The 19,664-nt window shown below is 30.7% G+C and overlaps 1 protein-coding gene across 25 annotated transcripts in view; it reads left to right on the top strand.

The window, feature by feature from the left end:
• LOC145277800 (neurofibromin-like) overlaps positions 1–19,664 on the top strand; it is a 345,586-nt gene that overhangs the window by 172,447 nt on the left and 153,475 nt on the right. For 17 of the 25 annotated variants that reach the window (XR_013868231.1, XR_013868216.1, XR_013868230.1 and 14 more), the window contains exons 31-33: positions 7,109–7,299; positions 8,032–8,124; positions 16,928–17,064. Coding sequence is in view for 21 of the 25 variants with exons in the window: in XM_080129759.1 (XP_079985885.1) it covers positions 7,109–7,299; positions 8,032–8,124; positions 16,928–17,064 (421 nt within the window). In the remaining 4 variants the exon portion in view is untranslated. Of the gene's footprint in view, positions 1–7,108; positions 7,300–8,031; positions 8,125–15,441; positions 15,567–16,927; positions 17,065–19,664 lie in introns of all 25 variants that reach the window. The other 8 variants (XM_080129724.1, XM_080129705.1, XM_080129657.1 and 5 more) reach the window with 3 other exon arrangements.

Below are 19,664 nucleotides of genomic sequence, written 5' to 3'. Positions count from 1 at the left end.
TTGGTCATCTGTGCAGCTGCCTCAGGGTATTCGTCGTTCACTCAATCCACCTGCGACCTTCACACATGGCCGCCTATGCATAGAGGTTGGACTAGTGGCTCCCAGCTCTCACACCTGCCACCATTATCCTCACTCCATCGCCACAGGACTTTCCACCTTGGTTCCTAACTTCCTTGCGCAGTTTAGGTGTAGTATCTGTTGAGCATCAGATAGACACCCTCTGAACCTCTAATGCTCATGTACAGTGGAGCGAACCCGCGACGACTGGCAGCAGAGGAGGCTGCAGCTTCTGGCCGAAAGTAATCTCAAGGAGGTTGACAGTTGCCCTATCGTGTCCGCTACTACGCCTTTTCTTTCTGGATAAGGTTCCATAGCCTTTTAAGGAAAACTTCAAGGCAGCAGTAAGATTTGAAATCAGAGTTCCTATCTCTTAGCCTTTTGCTGTGATAAAGCCCACAAGGCAGTGGTGTTTGATTTTGGGGTTGCTTCCCCTAGTCTTCGCCCCCACCAAGGGCACCCACAAGACAGTGGGGTAGGGGTTGGTAGTGTGCCAGGGCATGTCCACACATTGGTGGGCCATAACGCATTACCTCTGGGGTCCCCTACTACTCCGAGATCTCCTACAAGTTTAGCCTGGGGCCGCAAGGCACCCAGTTATCATGTGTGGCCAACGTGGAGGCACTGTAGGAGTCTTGATGATGGAGAGGCTATGTACTGGCAGGGAAGACTTACGCATAGCTGCTCCCTTTTCACCGTGAGGTTAGCCAGCAGTGTTGGCTGAAAGCGAGAACGCATGCAAGCATGAACTTAACACTAACTTATACCTAACACACTAGACGCATCACATCCCCTCGTTGGATCAAGAAACCAAATGCACACACTATCACATCCCCTCGGATCAAGAAACGTTACATTTACTTGTTTGATATTAGTGTGGTAGATTTTTTTTTTTTTTTTACAACAGTCACCACTTATCAAAGCCCGGAAGCCATTCGAGGATAAGAGTTAAATAGTGTACAGTAGGGACAATATCATATTAATTGTTAGTAGTGTAAATTTAGTAAATTGGATTACTTGAGAGGACTGGCTCATCAAGAACTTGTTTATGTTGGACTTGAAGACGATCATATTGTAGTCAGCTGGAAAGCAGGCAAACGGAAGACAGTTCCACTGGTGTGCAGTTCTAAAAAAGAAGTGTTATCCATGGAATCTACATTTAGGTTTATGCTCAGATAAAGAGCGCAGGAAATTATTGATAGTGTTTTCGGCGAGGCGGGTGAGGGGGGGGGGCATGGATTGAAGCTCAGATGATTGAAAGAATGTTTGAAACATATCATTTAAATATTAAAAAAGAAATTGTTGATAATTCACAAAGTAATTATTCCGTATTTATTTTGGATTCTGCAATTTATTTCATATGAAATTTTCTAAAGAGTACATATCCGAAATCTTTCAAATTTCTTTTAAGATGAAGAAAGGTATTGAATCATCTAATAGTTTGTATATGATATGGAGTCCTTACTAGAAGACATTTTTCATCAAAAGATCAATGTGTTTTGTTTTAATCACTAAAAATCAGTGAATGATCCAGTTTTAATGGAATTTTTTAAATTTATCTAATTTAATCTTCTAATATATAAAGTAAAGTTAGCCTTTTTATCGGTTCTTATTGATGGCTTTTTTCCTATAAAATATTTGATTTTGGTTTGACCGTTTTACTTGTTGATCATTGCAACATGTTATGAATAAAATGTAATTCGATTTAATCCCTTACAGAGTATACTTTATCTAGATTGCAATTGTTTTCAAATTGTTACTATTTTAAATGAGGGAATAGCTCTGTATTCATCTATACAAGAAATGCAGTCTTTTAAATTGAACATAGTGTTTTTTTGGGGGGGGGGGGGTTCAAAAGTTTGATAGAATTTAAGTTGATCCCAGATTTTACCCACACTTTTATGAATGATTTTCTATATTGTGGATAATTTCTAGAACATTTTGGGTAAAAGAATTTTTTTCAGTCGATTTATTTCTGGAGGTTGTAATTCGTTGTTTTCTCAATTTTCCTGCAAAATGTCAAGATATGGATCATAATAAATTTGGATTAGCAACATCAGATATTAAATTTCTTTCTAGCAGATGAATCCATTATACCAGATAAGGAGTATTACATCCCTTGCTCTTTCTGCTTCTCATGAAGTAGGTTTTCTCTATCATTTTAAACCGGAATTAGCTCCCATATTTACAAAGATGTTTAAGCATTTTCTTAAAGAGAAATGCTTTCCAACCCCTTGGAAAACCTTATCAGTCTACCCCGTATTTAAAAATTCAGATCTGTCATCTCCCTCTCAGTACAGACCAATTAGTCTCCTGTGCGTCATGAGTAAGTTGCTGGAATCTGTTAGAGAAATGGTCAAGCACCTAAGCAAAAATAACCTACTCAGTGACATGTAATATGGTTTCCATTCTGCTAGATCAACAGCTGGTGTGCTAACTGTAATATTACCCAGGATTAATGAATCTCTTGATGAGGGGGGGGGGCTTTGTTTCTAGAGCAGTTGCTCTTGACATATCAAAGGCTTTTGATAGGGTATGGCATAAAAGTTTACTTCACAAAATTTCCATCTACCGAATTGCTGGAAATGTCCTCTCGGTTATTAAGTCCTTTCTGATAGGTTTATAAGAGTAAGAGTTGATGGGCAGAAATCAAAAGCTCATAGTCTCAACACTGATGTTTCCCGGGTTCCATCCTGGGCCCAACTCTCTTCCTGATCTTCATCAATGATCTCCCAAATCACATTCTTAGATTATTCGTAGACATTTATGCAAACAACACTACCATCTATGGCAACACTTCAAAGGCCGGAAATGACCAAGGTCTTTATGAATCTCTTTCTTTTGATCTTGAGAACGTGGTGCAATGGGAGGAAAAAAGGTGGCTAGTTAATTTTAAGGCATCAAAAAACAAAATTTTCTCTTTTCATCATCAATGCTCTGACCCCAATTGAAATGAATAGCTCATCTTGGAAGCACTGTTTTGACAAGCTTTGGCTCTCACCTTCACTCCTGATCTGAAATGGAGCACATACATCAAATCTATTGCCAAGGTTGCTGAAAAATGGTTGGATGCATTCTACCGCTCTTGTAGATATCTTACTATCGATGCAATCCTCTACAAACTAAGTATGTCCTAGGATGGACTGCTGTTGCCACATCTAGACAGGATCTGCTCAGAGGGCCCTATCCTGCCTTGACAGAGTTCAAAACCAGCTTTGAAACCTAGCAGATGATGTCCTTTTCTCTTCCCTGCAACTTCTTTCCCACAGAAGAGATGTCGCAAGTTTCTCTCTGCTCTATTATTTTCATGACAAGTGCTTGTCTGAGCTTCAATGTATTGTCTTCCCTTGCCAAACTTTCATAAAAAACAGTCCTCTTGCTGCAAGCACTATTAACAATTTCTCCCTATTTGTATCTCTGCCTAAATCTAAATGTGAATTCTTCCCTAGAAATTTTTTAGAATTGCCTGCCTGTGGAACTCTGGTCTGCTTTCCAGCTGATTAGAATATGGTCGTTTTCAAGTCCAATGTAAACAACTCACCCCCTTGAATAAATTATACCAAATTCCAGTACTAATGATTACTTTGCTGTTCTCTCTTTAACTACCATACATTCATTAACCCTTATCCTCACGTGGCCTTCAGGCCTTGATAAGTAGTGAACACTCCCTTGTAAAAAAAAATAAAATAAAAATAAACTTTTTCTAGCAATACACATGAAAAAATTTAAATGGCTTAAAATATTTCAATATTGGTATATATAGAAAGAGCTTGTTAAGCTTAGAAAGAATCTTTTTAAAATTTTAAAATCCAATTAAAATCAAGGAAGTTATGACTATTTTTATGTCCTGCATGTTTGGATATTTTCCCCTCTTTAAGACCATATGCGTTTTGTCACATTTTTTTTGCAGTACTTTTTCAGTAAAAATGCTATATCTTTGTTAAAACAAAAGATTAAGCAATGAAATTTGCCATATAAGTGTATTTTTGTGCAAGGAATCAGAATATGCTATTGAAAATCTCCCAAAATTAATGGTTTCCAAATAATCTGCAGTAAATGCGCATAAATATGCTACGATTGCTTAAAAATGCCATGTATTCATTAAATTATTTTAGAATTTAATATAAAATGGTTTCCCATTTTGAATCATTCAAGCGTTTTAGGGCAGTTACCCCCCCCCTCACCTTTTTCCTATGATAGATTAATCTTGGGTGTTTTTTTTTTGTTTGTTTTCTAAAAGGCGATTATGCGTGGTTTTAAGAGGGTCTTTGTGCAATTATGAGAAGGTGGGGAGGTTGCCACTCTGACTTTGGGTTAATGATAGGGCTAAGGAAAATTGTGTGTGAACATCCTGAAGACTTGATAAAAACAAAACAAAAACAATTTTAGAATTTAGAGTGGGGGTTGGTTTCACAAATTGGTAAAATAATTCATCATTTCAAGACGATCCTAGCGTTTTAGGACAGTTGACCAATTTATTTTTTTGGGGGGGGATTACTCGTGCACTTTTCTTTAAACGTTTTTTATGGTTTATTTTTATTTATTTTTTTACGCTTATATGAGCTCACAGAGGAAGTTTGTTTAGTGGGGAGAACTGCCACTTGTACTTAGCGTTATTGTTAAGGCTAAAGGTTTTAGGAGGATACCTAGGATTAGACATAGAATTAAGCGATTTTTAAAAAAATTTTTTTAAGAGGGTGTTTGATACTCATTGTGAAACTTTACAAGAATTATGACAAACAGACAAAAATAAATGTTATTTAAAAAAGTGACGTCCCTCTAACAGAAAACATGATGCTTGGAAAAATATCAAGTATTTAAATTCTATTTAAATATAAAAAAAGAAACAAGTTTTTGCTAAAGCTGAGAAATTGTTAAATATTTTGAATTAATATTATTTTGATTTTTAATTACATTTCATGTCTTTTTCTACTGTTTTTATTTTTTAACTGAGCACCTCCAACAAATATTTAAATATTGATTTTTTTTTTATTTTATTTTTTTTTTTTTAATAATCGGATAGATTAGTTTCCATTCGATAATAATTCACTGAAAACATTTTTTAAGGGACGAAAATTAGAAGTGTGTTACCGTTCGTACACGTGAACCAAAACAATCATATTTCACATTTTCGCTTGTTAAAATATTGTAAAATTTACTACTACCCAATTTTTAAAAATATTTGTATGGTTTATAACAAAATAGCTCTAACTTAACATGTAAGAAATTTTTTTTATAACTAGATTTTCAATTAAAAAAAAAATCGATTAAAATAAACAAAAACAAAACGTCTGTTTACGCCATGTTATTGCTGCTGCTGATGATGCTGATGCTATTGCTAATACTACAGAAGTCTTGATTCAAATTCATAACGATTTTTTTGGATATTATGTTTTTAAATTGCTACGTACCACTAGAAAAAATACTGTCCAATCATCTTTTTAATGAATAAACATGGTAAAAAGATTGTTTTATTTAATAGTGAGTGTCCGAAGAAATTTTTTTCAAAATTTTCAATACTCATCATCTTAAAATCTTTTTTTTAACACAACAAAAAAAAAACGAGTAGTCAAATGAATTTTGGATACTCGAAATTATTAAAAATGACATCTCTTTTGGCTAATTTCGAAATTTCATTAAAAAATTCTTAACAGAAACACGGTACGAATGTTTACAAATCAGGGAGGGTCGTTACAAAATCTTACCGAAAATGCCGTTTTATGATGTTCACATTTTTATCACTTTATTTGCTTAAAACTCTAAAGATATATCATATATGTTATTATTTACTAATTCATTTGAAAGTATATTCATTTCTGAATAAAACGGTGGTATTTTGAAGATTTAAAGTGCTTTGGTTTTTAAAATATGACTATTTTAGCAGAAACCCCTTGAAATCTGTGATCGTCCAAAGCGTTTTATCGGCCATGTGTATTGCTACTTTCTCACACTTAAAGCTATTTTCTATTTCTACAACTCTATCAGACCATGTATGGAGTATTGTTATATTTGAGCTGGTAAATCTCTGTCCCATTTGAGAGATGTTAAGATGTAGAATCGTATCTGTAATTTGATTGGGTGCCAACCTTCTTTGCAACCTCTCTCCCACAAATATGATGTTAATGGTCTCAATCTTTTCTGTAAATACTATTATGGCATGTGTTTTTCAGAATTTTCTGATCTATTTCCTGCTTCTTTTGTTCCAGCTTGTTTGACTCATTGGTCTAGTGGTTTTCATCAATTCACTATTTTCATACATCATTGTAGTACAGCTTATTATTCCAGTAGCTTCTTTGCATGAACTGCAAGTTTGTGGAACTCTCTTCCTGCTTACTGTTTCCTCCCTACTTTTAAGCTTGTTTTCTATTTTTTATTTGTTTTCAAGACTAAGATCAATAGGCATCTCCTGTTTTTGCGATAATCATCTTTTGTTCTTGTTAGCTCCTTACATCTAGTGGCTTCACGCCTTGTTTGTAGTTAATTTCCTAAAATAAAAATATAATGTTAACTAATGAAGGGATAAACGCTTCATTAAGAGGCCTGTTCCGAAAGTAAGGCATCATATTTTCAACTCAAAACCTAAAGCGTTTAAAAGCCATGAAGATGGGAATGGTACCATTGAAATGAGTGCCCTTTTGGTCTCCAGAATTTATTTTTCTGCATAGTCACCACCATTTTCAGTGTACTTTTGTTAAGAATTCAATGAATCATCTCTGCTTTGGGTGCACATCCATGATAGTGGTTGCTTTTTTAGTCTCACACTGTCATTATCTGCAACAGAGAGATGAAACTTTTACGTAACAATGCAATTTGCAATCCCCTCTGATCCATTCGGGTTGAAGAAAAAGAAGTCATTACTTTTGGAACGTCCCTCGTATAATGATTGATGTATTTAAATTCAGTACTTGAGAAAAGACATTGAAAATCAATAATAAGGATTTTACACATTTTTAAGAACTCTGTTTTGGGTCGGAGAGTAGAAGTTTATTTGTCTGCAGTTTTTTCTTTTAAGAAAGGATGTTATGTTGGAAGATGTTTTTCCTTTTTAATGTTTCAGGTGGAAATTGCTGATTGTATGCAAACTTTGTTCAGAGGAAACAGCCTTGCAAGCAAGATCATGGCATATTGTTTCCGCTTTTATGGGCAGAACTATCTGCGTGAGTTGCTCAACCCTCTCATTCGAGAAATGATGGATACAGAACGACAAAATCCCAGTTTGTCATATGAAATTGATCCATCAAGGTGAGGAAGTGTTTTGAAAAATAATTTTCCCACAAATATTAAAATTATTTGATAAGAGCATAATAGCCAACGTGATTTCATTGTAAATAAAGCATATCTAAATATATAAAGCATCTATTTTATGCACCTTGCAGTAGAATTAGCTTTATTTTCTTTAAGTATCATCTAGCAGATTTTAAGTGTTTTGTTTTTTTATTACCAAAAAAGTAGAAATATTACTTTTTGACGATTTGTAGGAATCAAATCTATAGAGTAGCAATACAAAATTGCCTTAATTGTTTGAAACTAAACGTGTAACAAATTGTTTTATCTAAGGATTTCAGGAGAAATATAGAAATATTAAAACAGATTTTAAGATTTTGTGATCTTGTGAAAAGTTAAGGCTTCAAGTTAAAGTATGAAAAACAAAAAAGAAAAAACAAAATTTGTCTTTATATATTTTTATTTAATAAATATAAAATTTATAAATCTTGTCATTTTGACAATAGTATTAAAATTTTTAAAATATTTTCTAAGTCGATTTCAAATTAAATTAAATATTTGAAGGTGATAATATATGTAAATATATATATATATATATAATTTTATGTCAAAGTGTAGTTGGATAGGTGTCCAAATTTTAAACTGTTTACATTGTTAAAACAAACACCTACCAGCTATATATTGGAGTAGCTGTCCATATTTTAATCATTTTGTAACTGTTCAAAGAATTGCATTCTTATTTTTGTGCAGACTTGAACCAATGGAGAACATTGATGAGAACAAAAAAAATTTAATGAATATAACACAAAAGGTATTCAATGCCATTGTTGGATCCGCTTCCAGGTAGGTTTTTATCTTAAATGATTCTATTATAACATGCTATTGGTTTAGCCATTCCATGGACATGGTCATTGGCCGTTTGTCTCATGCTTGCGATCTGCATTGGCTGCTAACTCAAACAATGTTTACACATATTAGAATGCAGATGTTAATTTAATGTTTAATTTTAGTTATCTCATAGGACTCATCTCCTTAACTAAGTGTCGATCCTCGCTATAGTCGTCATTGTGGTTTTAACTGTTACCATCTATCCATACTCTACATGTTCAAAACCACCATCACCTATATATCATGTGACTACAGCTGTTAAAACTGGAAGGTACTCACTGTGGTTGGTAGTATCATGATAGTTGGTATGTTGACTCCTTGTGCATTAGTCTTTACTCTTTTGGCTAGAAGCAAAGATACATTTTGTTTTGTTTTTTTTTTTTGGTCAGTGAAGGAGAAATTATTTTAGACTGAGACAATTTAAATTTTTGTTTTATATCCAGTGTATCCCTTTTTTTCCTTCCTATAAAAAACAACTTTGTGTCTAATTCTGTCCTCATGGGAAGGTACATAAATATGAATACATCAGTGTGCATTGCTTTGCACTAGCTGTAGTTTGAATATTTGCAGCACAACCTTATTCTGAACCTTATACTTTACCAGTTCGAACTGGGTCATGACACTGTTGAAACAACTGAAACCATTTATTGTGAAAACGATGAAAGTACAATTGATTGCAGTATGGTTGAAAGTTAATCAGAACCTGATAAATTAAGTTTTACATTTGTCAGCCTTCTTTATAAATACATTATAGAATGTCCTTCTCTGAATAGTTAAATTTAAATATTAACCATTTTAATAAGATCGCAGAAAATAAAAACTTGCTCAAATGAGAATTAGTTATAAATACACAAAAAATAAAGTATTAACATAAGCCCTACATTATTAAGTTTAATAATTATGGATTTTAAAAATAAATAAAATTTCTGTAAAATTACTTTCGTATATATGCCTTAGTATGCACATGTCTGATGATGGTAAGTTTTCCCAAAATATTACAATACCGATCCTCCATCTGACCATATTGACGCAAGTAAGAACGCGATACATGTAAAATATTAGGTGCTTGTTAAGATAGTTGACAGATTTTTTTTTTTTTTATGTCATTTTAAACAAAACCAATATTTCTTAATTGTCATGTTGAAAATAGTAATATATCCGAAAATTCGAGTAGAACAACTGCTATTGTATTTTTAGGGGGGGGAAAAAAGTCTATCACTATAGACAAATATTACATACCATGAACAAGAAATCTAAAATATTCATTCCAAGTTATGTCCCCTCTTCAGTCTACTTTATAATGTCTAAGAAAAAATGCAATTGTACCCAATTTTCCGTAAAAATTACTTCTAAATATAAATAACTTTCTACTCAAATTTTCGTAATTTTTAGATATATTACTATTTTTGCTATGACAATTATGTAATTGTTTTTGTTTTAAAATCACATATTTTAAAAGTGAATCTGTCAACTATCTTTACAAGCACCAAATATTATATATATATATATATATATATATATATATATATATATGAAGGTGATTTTGCATAGCTTATTCCACTATTATATCTTAATTTGCTTCAGTTTGTATCTATCCATTACACCTCTGCATTGCATTGTCTTTTATAAATTTAAATGCTCTTATATTCCAAATATTGAATATTTATACATAACATAATCACTTTTCTGGTTTCAAACCATTTTCATTATCTAATTCCAAAGGTTTAACTGTCAACATTTTAATTGTATTTCTCTTTACATGTATTTTTCTTTTTTTTTCTCTCTCATTTTGATTAACTCTGTGGTAAGTATCGCCTATAAATTTTACTAATCCTCAAAAAGATTAAAGTTCTTTTTTTATTTATAGACACAAAAACTTTATAGCAATTTGTATTAATGCTTAATCTGTTCAGATTTCTTGTTTTAAAATGAAATATCAAACAATATTTTGTTAGTGTGTACACTTTTTTTTTTGTCATCGTTCTTCACCTGATCAAGATTATTATATGGATTTCTTGTTTTCATCTCTTAAAAACTATTCCTCATAATGCCTATGCATATATTATTTTGACAAACTGTTTTTATATCATTTCCTGAAGCAAATTCAGAATTCAACCTAGTTAAAAAAACAAAATACAGAAAAATCTTTGATATCTGTACCCATCACAGAACAAAAATGTCATATTTCAAAAATCATGTAAATTGATCAAGTAGTTTTGTTTGTTTTTTTTTTTTAATTTTTAAACTAAGAAAATTAAAATTTATGAGGAAGCTCAAAAGATTGTCTTGATCTAACATATTAAATAAAGGGAAACAACTTAATTAAAACTACATGGATCAAAATCAGCATTGTAATGGCTATGATTTACTATTAAAATCACTAAAAATTGTAAAAAAATGTTTTTACATAAAAAAAGAAACTCTTCAATTTACATGATTTTGAAATACGACATTTTTGTACTATACTAGGTATGTAAATTATAAAGATGTTTCTGTTTTTTAAGTTGAGTTCTGGACTTGCATTAATTTCCCCAAACTTGTTTGATGGTCTCTCTGAAATATTGTTTTGCTGTTTTTAAATCTAATGACATTCTAATCCATTATAGAAGTAGAAGTGGATCTATTATAGTTGTTCCAGTGAACATTTCATTTTTTTAATGTATCATTATTTTTATAGATAACGTAACATGCTACTGCAGCCGAGATTGAACTCCCTATACAAGTTTTTAGTGTAATTCAAATCTTGTCTGTAGCTGAATACTTGATGCTCCGACAGGACTATCAAGGGTATTTTTTATAGTGATGCCATTACTAGATTGGTTGTCTACCACAGCTTAAGAGAGATCTTTCTAGAGAAGGATAGACCGCACCAGTTTCCCAATCTAGTATTTGACCTTGCGGTACATACAGCGCCTTGCCTTCCCAAATGGTCACCCATTTGGTATTGGCCAAGCTCAACATTGTTTAACTTTGGTGATCTGGTGAGAATCGGTGTGTCAACGTGATTGTGCCATTCTAGGTACTTGATTTTTTTTGTAAGAATGTAATTTTATATATAAGCATCGCTCAGTCTCTGAAGACTAGAGTTGTGCTAAGTATGGAAGGTAAGCAGTTGAACTCCCTTTTAATATTGCTGAAATGGTCGTTTGGAAAGGCAATTACCAATACATCACTGGGTTGGCTAGAATGTTGCTCTAGACAGCCTCGGACTGCCTTGAGGATTTCAGCTCTAGGTTTTTCCTATTTCTAATTTTAAGGCATCTTCAAAATATCTCAATCCATTGAATTGGTGTAACTTCTATGGCTCTTACATAGTTCTGAATAACTGATAGATATGCTTAGATTTTTCTGGAGATCAATGTTGTTTCACTATTTTATCCATTTTCATATCTATATTTTTGAATGTTTTTAATATTCTTAAACAAAAAGAAATTTGATATTTGCCATTCTTTTCACTACTTTGAACATATTTCCTTTTATTTTTCACATTACGTAAAAATGGTTATTTTTACACATCTTTTCTAAGTTGAGCTTTTCGCTATTTTGTGCTGATATCCATTAAAACTGGCGTTTCTTCTGTTTTTATATGTATTTTCATATCTCTGAATGAATTCTTCAATTGTATGATTTTCTCTCTCTGTTTATTGACATTTCTAAAAGGGTGTAGGAATGTTATAATAGGTTTATTTTCAAATGTTTCAAAGACATGAATTTTGTTTCAGTTGACCGTTTTGTTTTCGGTCAGATATTTGTATTTGCTTACAAGTCAAATTTCAAACTTTAATGAATAAAATTCTGTTGTGGACCCATAAAAGTCCATATGCAAGACAACTCTGTATTTCGTGGGAACAAAATATATCGAAAAGACAAATACAGCATAATAAAAGAAAATGGTTGCACGTCTGACTGTCAAGTGTGCATAACACAGAGAAGCATATTTTTTCAGTCTTGATAGTAAGAAGAATTCATTGTAATCCATAAGGTTTGTACCGTAACATTCTCATCAATTCATATCGAAGCATGGTAAAAAAAAATGGCGTAATTTCATTAGACCCCCCCCCCCTCACTATTGTTGTAGTAGCTATAAATTATAACATCTTTTCCTTGGAATGAGATTACTCTTATAAGTAATTGTGAAATGGACAATAGTTACCAGTGGTCTTTGTAAGTCACTAGTTGTCATTATGATAGTGTGACTCTTGTTCTTTCAAAACTTATATGGTCTCTTCCTTAGATATGCTAAATTATACAAGCCATTGTATTTTAATATATCACTGCCTTATTTTTTTTTCTCCATATTCTTTTATTTCTTTACCGTTTCATTTTGTAAAAATTCAATATTAGTTTTTCATGTGTTCAATATTTTTATCACCAATGAATCACACGAAATGATGAAAGATACTTTTTCACCATATGAATTGCATAATTTATTATAGGTTTTTTTTGCTTAACTGAAGTTTTGATTCTTCAAAATATTCCATGATTTGAGATGAAAGTATTGCTTTCTATGAACCACAATAAAATATTTCTAAGTATAAACAACAATAATTCCATTAAGACGCGTCTATTTAATCTACATGTTTAACAATTAAAATCCTATTTCAATCATAATCATGACAGATGGACAATCCTTCATGAAAATAGCTTAAATAATGAATTTCATTATTATAAATGCTAAAAGCTGCCCATAACTCAATGAGCTGAGTATGCAAAAGTATTCAGTCCTACTCCATTAAAAAATAAAAATTTTTTTACAATATTTTGTATTAATGTATAAAACAAGTCCTAAGAGCTTTTATTGAATTTTAATGTTTGTGATGTTTTTTTATCGTTTGTTACTATTATGTTCTTTTTAAAAAATATAGTTTTTGTATCTTCTCATCAAATAAAAAAAGAACTTCTTCTACTAATTCTTTATTATATATTTTTTAAATTTTATTATTCATGCAGAACTGTGTTCCTTTACAATCCTACATCATGAAAAGAAAATTATTACTATATATATATATATATATATATATATATATATATATATATATATATATATATATATATATATAATTATATATATATATTTTTTTTTTAATATTTCAGTTGTCATTTCAACAATTTGGATGATATTTTTCAGATTTTGTTAACTTTGAAACTTTAAAACAACTATATTACCATCAAAATAGATTATTTGGTTCTTAATCAGAATTCAACTTCAAAAAAAAAAATAAATACAGAAAAAAATTTTTATGATGAACATACCCATCATGAACAGAAATATCATATTCCAAAAATCATGTAAATTGATCAAGTAGTTTTTTCTAAAGAAAATCATTTTTAGGCTATTAATGCAAATTCATCTGCATTATAACATAAATCTAGTAGTTATGAATTGTGGAGTTATCTCTTTGATTCTTGACGTTTTTTATTCATAATGGCAGGCAAAACGGTTATTTCTCAGATATTCATAAATTTTATTTTCTATGTTAAAAATAAAACTACTTGATCAATATTTTGAATTAAGTTGGATTCTAAATAAGAACCGGTTATTCTCATTAATAATATAACAAACCCCAATAGTTTTTTGAACTATTGGATATAAACAAAGGAGAAAACACATTTGTTTACCTCGTTTGCATTTTTTTTTTTTTTTTTTGAGTGCTTGTTAAGACAGTCAACAGATCGATCTTTTTTAAATATGTTTTAAGTAAAAACAATAGTACATGCTTAATTGTCATGTCTAAAATAGTAATATATCTAAAAATTATGAAACTTCAAGTAGAAAGTTATGCATAATTGAAAGTAATTTTTACAGAAAATTTGATAAAATTGCATTTTTCTTAGACATTATAAAGCAGAGTGAAGAGGGGGACACAACTCGAAACGAATATTTTAAATTACTTGCTCATGGTGTGTAATATTTGTTTATAGAGATACTTTTTTATTATTAAAAACACAATAGCAGTTGTTTTACTCGAATTTTTATACTTTTGGGATATATTGCTATTTTCGACGTGACATATGTAATATTGTTTTTGCTTAAAATGACATTTAAAAAAAAATTGGTCTGTCAACTGTATCTTAAGAAACATCTTTTTTTAAAGCTAATAATAAATAAATGCTTAATTTTATTCAGTTTTTAGTATAGGAAACTTCTGCCATTCCTAACTGACATAGGTGTTATCACTGTTGACAAATGGAAGTTTCTATTGGGCATTTGTATACAGTGTGATGATGTGTAGAAGGGAAACTTGGTTAATGAGTAATGTGGATGAACGTTGGCTGGAAAATGAGAGAACGATATGGATGTATAATGTGAGTCTGAAAGATAGTTCGGATGACTTTAAAAGAAAGGTTAAGTTTGGGGACAATATAGGGAGATGTGTGCGGGACAGGAGACTTTGATATTGTGCCCAAATTGTAAGAGTGGATAAAAGTTCTTGTGTTATTAGATGTAGAGATAGCAGGTTCAGTTCACAAGGGAAGACAAAGGAAAACATGGGAGAAAGTGATAAAAATGAAATAAAGAATTAAATCAATTTCTTAAAACTATTTAACAAATGCCAGCATGTGAAATGGATATAAAACAAAATATGATGGAGAGATAAATAAACAGGGAGATGTAGTAAACAGAAAAAAAATAATTTGGGATTTTGTCTTTTTTTTTTTTTTTTTTTTTTATTTATCTGCCTGTGCAAGCACATTTTTTTTTATTCAAACAAACTAACTGGAGTTCAATGTTTCACTTTTTTATTAAAAAAAATTTTTTTTTTTAAATTGTTTTACAGAATTTTATTATTTAAAATATAAATAATTTTTAAATACCTTCTTTGTTACAGGGGTTCATGATTATTTTCTAATTTAAAAAATTTGAAAAGCTTGAAAAAAAATCTTCTCAGATGATTAAAATGCTTTTGTAGTACTATAGTTTAAAGTAGAAAATAATCTTGATTGTAAACCTGTAGAGTTATGTCTAAGTAAAATTAAGATAAAACCTTGTTTGCTATCAAACAATGCATTCTATGAGTTTATATTTAGTGATGCCAAAAATTGGGCTTTACAAAATAGAAATTCTTTTAAAGTATTCCGTTTTTCATGGCATGGTTATTGTAAAGAAACATATCCACCCAATCAAATTCCTGTTTGATAATTTTGTTTCAGAAATCACTGGAAGAGAAGTTTGTTTGTTTCCCTCCCCACCAAATGTCTCTTTTTTGTGGTTTTATTTTTCTTTCAGCCAATGACAGTTGTACTTTGATTTTCTCATGTCTTCTCTCTCAGATTTCCCCCTAAGCTGTGCACTATGTGCAACTGTCTCCACTGCGCCATCAGTCTCCGTTTTCCTCTGGACAGCATCTTGGCCACTGGCACAGTCATCTTCCTGCGCTTTTTCAATCCAGCACTAGGTAACATTCCGTCGTGATCACCCCCTGTGACTCTGAGCACAAATATCACCATATTACTACTACCACTACCACTACTACTATTACTACTAGTATTGTCCTGGTCCTCTGGTCCTAGTGGTGTTGTTATTGCTGTTGTCAGGTCACTTTTGACATAAACCTTTTTTTTTTTTTTTTTCCTTTTTTTTTTTCTTTATTTTGGGGTTCCGTCTTCGCTATTGGCCAATGTTGATCTTACTCAGACTGTTGTTATTGCTGCTGCTGCTGCTGCACTCCTTCTTGGTTCCATACTGTTGTTGTTGTTTTTAACTGAATTTTTATTTAAAGTTTTCATTATGGCTTCCACTATCTATAAAGCACCCTGGATGGTTTAAGAGAAGCATTCAGAAAGGAATACTAAGATATTAAATTTTGCATTTCATGAATTAAGACAAATGCATTTAATTTCAATAAGAATAATAGTAAATTGTCTAAAAAAAAACCCATCCCCACCCCACATCTGTACATCCTGTGTATCATGGGAATTCCAAGTAAGCCACAGGTGTGCAAACGCATTTGAAAATTGTAAATGTATAATTTAAAATCTAAGTCTCAGAAAGTTGCATGATAGGAGTATGATAATGTATAAGTTTAAAAAAAATATATAAAAGTGCTTATTTAGAATCACACTTTATTTAAAAAAAAAAAAAAAAATACAGAAAATCTTTGTATGTACTCATTATGGATCAAACAAGTCATATTCCAAAAATCACATGAATTAATTTTTTATATAGAAAATCATTTTTGATTTTTAGCAGTAAATTGTATCCAATACAAGGCTGATTTTGATCTTGATTTGGTCAAATTGAGTTATTAATTGCTAAAAATGGTAAAATTTGATCTAAAAAAATACTTGATTAATTTTAATGGTTTTTGAAATATGACATCTTCGTTTTGGGACGGATATATACATAAATATTTATCTGTATTATTGATTTTGTAATTAAGTCGAATTTTAAATAATAACCAGACTTTTTTTAAATTTTAGATTTATACGATACGTATGAAAAGCTTTTAGTGAAAAATTTTCCACGTTTAAATCACTTCCTTTTGATGTCTTCTCTCTTAAAATATCCAGTGGTCTACATTGTTGGATGTGTCTTTTTTTTCTTAACCTGTTTTTAATTTAGATTTCTTCAGTTTGGTTTACTTTCATTTTTTTTTTTTAATTGTTGTTGCATGATCCTCTTTACATTTATGACTCTTCATTTTAATTTTTTTTTCTCCCGCTGTTTGGTTGCTGGCGTGTCACTTGTCATTTGTTGTTGTTGTTGTCGTCCTGCTCCTTTTTCCTCGTCCACCACCTGCTATTGCTCCGTCCACAGGTTCCCAGCCAAACTACGAAGTATGTGCCACTGTTTGTCCCAAGTGGTAGGCCAGCGCTTTCAGCAAAGCACATTTGATGCTCTATGGACTGTGATCGGCACTGTGATTTTTTTACGCTTCATCAACCCAGCAATAGGTAAACACCGCTACATTACCTACTGTTTTATTATTCCCTGTAACTCTCTTCATGGAGGTGATCCCTGCATTTTGAATGTACTTATTTATACTCTTTACTAAAGAGTGTCAGAAAGATGTTACTTTTTTTAATGCTAACTGTACTCTCCTGTTGCCATTAATGTAAACTTGTGAAGTTGTCCAGCATAGATTATTAAAAGGGGCTGCTGTTCCTGTGAACAGATTATTAGATTATTTTCATGAAATAAGTTGCCTTAATTTTACTTAGCAAGTGAAATATGCGCTAATTAAAACAATGCTAGCCAACCATGGCGAGTTCAATCCTTAGGAGGATTAACATTAGCAGTCTCTATAATAGTCATCTGAAATGTAAAATTTAATTTACAACCTTTTATGATATAATTGATTGAAAAATATTGATTAAAAATATAACTTGATATTAGTTCATTGATCACCTTTATAAAAATATTGAAATGAAGGTCTAATAATTGTTTACATTGTAGATTCTGTGTAATATTATAAAATGGTCTTTCAAATACCATTCTAGGTTTTCAATGCCATTGGAAATCTTAAAAATGCAATTGAATGTAAGAATTTAATATTCAAACAAAGTTTATGTACTAGATGTCTGTTTTATTTTTAACAAGTTTTTTGTATCAGTTTATCAAATGTTAAAAATATTTGAGACTGACAATGACATAAAAAAAAAAAATGACTTCCCTAAATTAGAATTTAAATTTACAAAATTCGTTTTGATTATTACATCATAGATGACAAAGGAATATTAGAATTAGGTATACCAAGAAATATGACTATAGTAATAAAAAGCAATAAAGGATTTCAATTATGAAAAATAGGTTGAACTACTTTACTAGGCATAAGAATGAAAGAAAACAAGATTTCTAAATAATGGAACAGTATTTTCTTTTCTTTTTTTTTTTATATAACTCGTGACACTGGAAATCTATTGGTGAGATCTTAACAACTAAATCAACCAAACAATATTTTTCTGATAGTAATCACAAGAATAATATTTTGTTACTCTTATGAATTAATCAATTCATAAGTTTTTTTCTATGAAATGCTTTGACAATTTTGCATTTATTGTGCCAAAATTCTGAGCCAGGTAAATATTGAAACAGGTAGTATTTTTAATTTGGTGCTTGTTAAGATAGTCAACAGATGAATTTTTTTAATGTGGTGCAAAAAAAACAAAAAAACAATACTTGTCATGTTGAAAATAGTAATACAGTAGAACCCCAGGATACGGTGGCCCTAGGATATGTTTTTTCAGGTTACGATGTGGAATACAATGTTTTTCCAGCCCCGCCTTATGATGTTATTTATAATGTTATTTGATTATATACGTGCGTATTATATACTGCACTGTATTTTGTTACTAATTTTTAATGCTGTATCCAAGAGTTTTACTGTATATTAAAAAGTTACAAAAATTTGTTCAGTAGAAAATTATTTACAGGTAAAAGTATTTTTACTGAAAATTGGGGGAAATGGCATTTTCCCTAGATATGAACAAGCAAGTTGCGAATACAGGGGACATACTTATCTCTCTTTTCACCACTGTAATGGCCAACATGTGTTTTGGGCCAAAGCAATAGACTTTTTTTTTTTTTTTAACTAAAAACACAATAACAGTTGTTCCACTCCATGAATTTTCATAATATTTTATATATTACTATTTTCGATATGACAATTAAGTACTGTTGTTTTTGTTTAAAACCACATATTTAAAAATTCGATCTGTCAACTCTTTTAACAAGCACCTTTAATTTTAATGACTGGTGCAATTTTAATCATTTGCTACTTCTGATTTGCATTATTTTCATGTTTTTTTTAAATGCAAGATCTCAAATTCTGCGGGGCAAACGTTTATTCATACATAAACTAAACTATCAATAAAACAAATTTCTCACTTAAAACTCTACAATTGGATCAAATGAGGTATTTTCATTATTGTTCAACATAAATCAAAAAGAAGTTTTTATCATCTTAAGAAATATGTCATTACTAATGAAAAGAAAAAAAATAACAATGTTTACATGATCCAGTGCTTTTTCGTTATTAGAGCAAAAATTAAGTCGAAAAAATGAATTTTCACTAAAAACCAATGATGTCTACTTTTTGTGTGTTAATCTCAGAAAAAACATCTACTTAATTTTCATAGTTAAATATTACTGTATTACATAAAACAAGTATTTTCATGATTGAGACATATGATATGAACACAAGTGAAGTAACTCAGTTTGGAATGTTAATAATACTTATTGTAATTTTATTATTTAGCAAAACTTGCGAATTTCTTAAAAAATTATTTTCATTGTTTTAACCTTCTATTTTATCTTTTTTTTTTTTTTTTTTTTTTTTTTTTTGAATATGTTACTAATTTTGACATGACAAGTAAATACCATTGGTTTTAATTGAAATTAAATATTTTGATGTTCAAATTTTGCTCTAATAACAAAGAAGCACCTATGATCCTTCTAAATCTTCTGATCTTTTTTCTCATCTTTTCCAAAATTTGCTTGTGAGAAACTCAATACCGGTCCTTATTCTGCTTAATTATCTTTATCATTTGAATTT

Source organism: Euprymna scolopes, chromosome 1 (genome assembly GCF_053919585.1).
Source record: "Euprymna scolopes isolate OS-2025 chromosome 1, ASM5391958v1, whole genome shotgun sequence".
Classification (NCBI taxonomy): domain Eukaryota; kingdom Metazoa; phylum Mollusca; class Cephalopoda; order Sepiida; family Sepiolidae; genus Euprymna; species Euprymna scolopes.
This window is presented reverse-complemented; position numbering and strand designations above follow the sequence as displayed.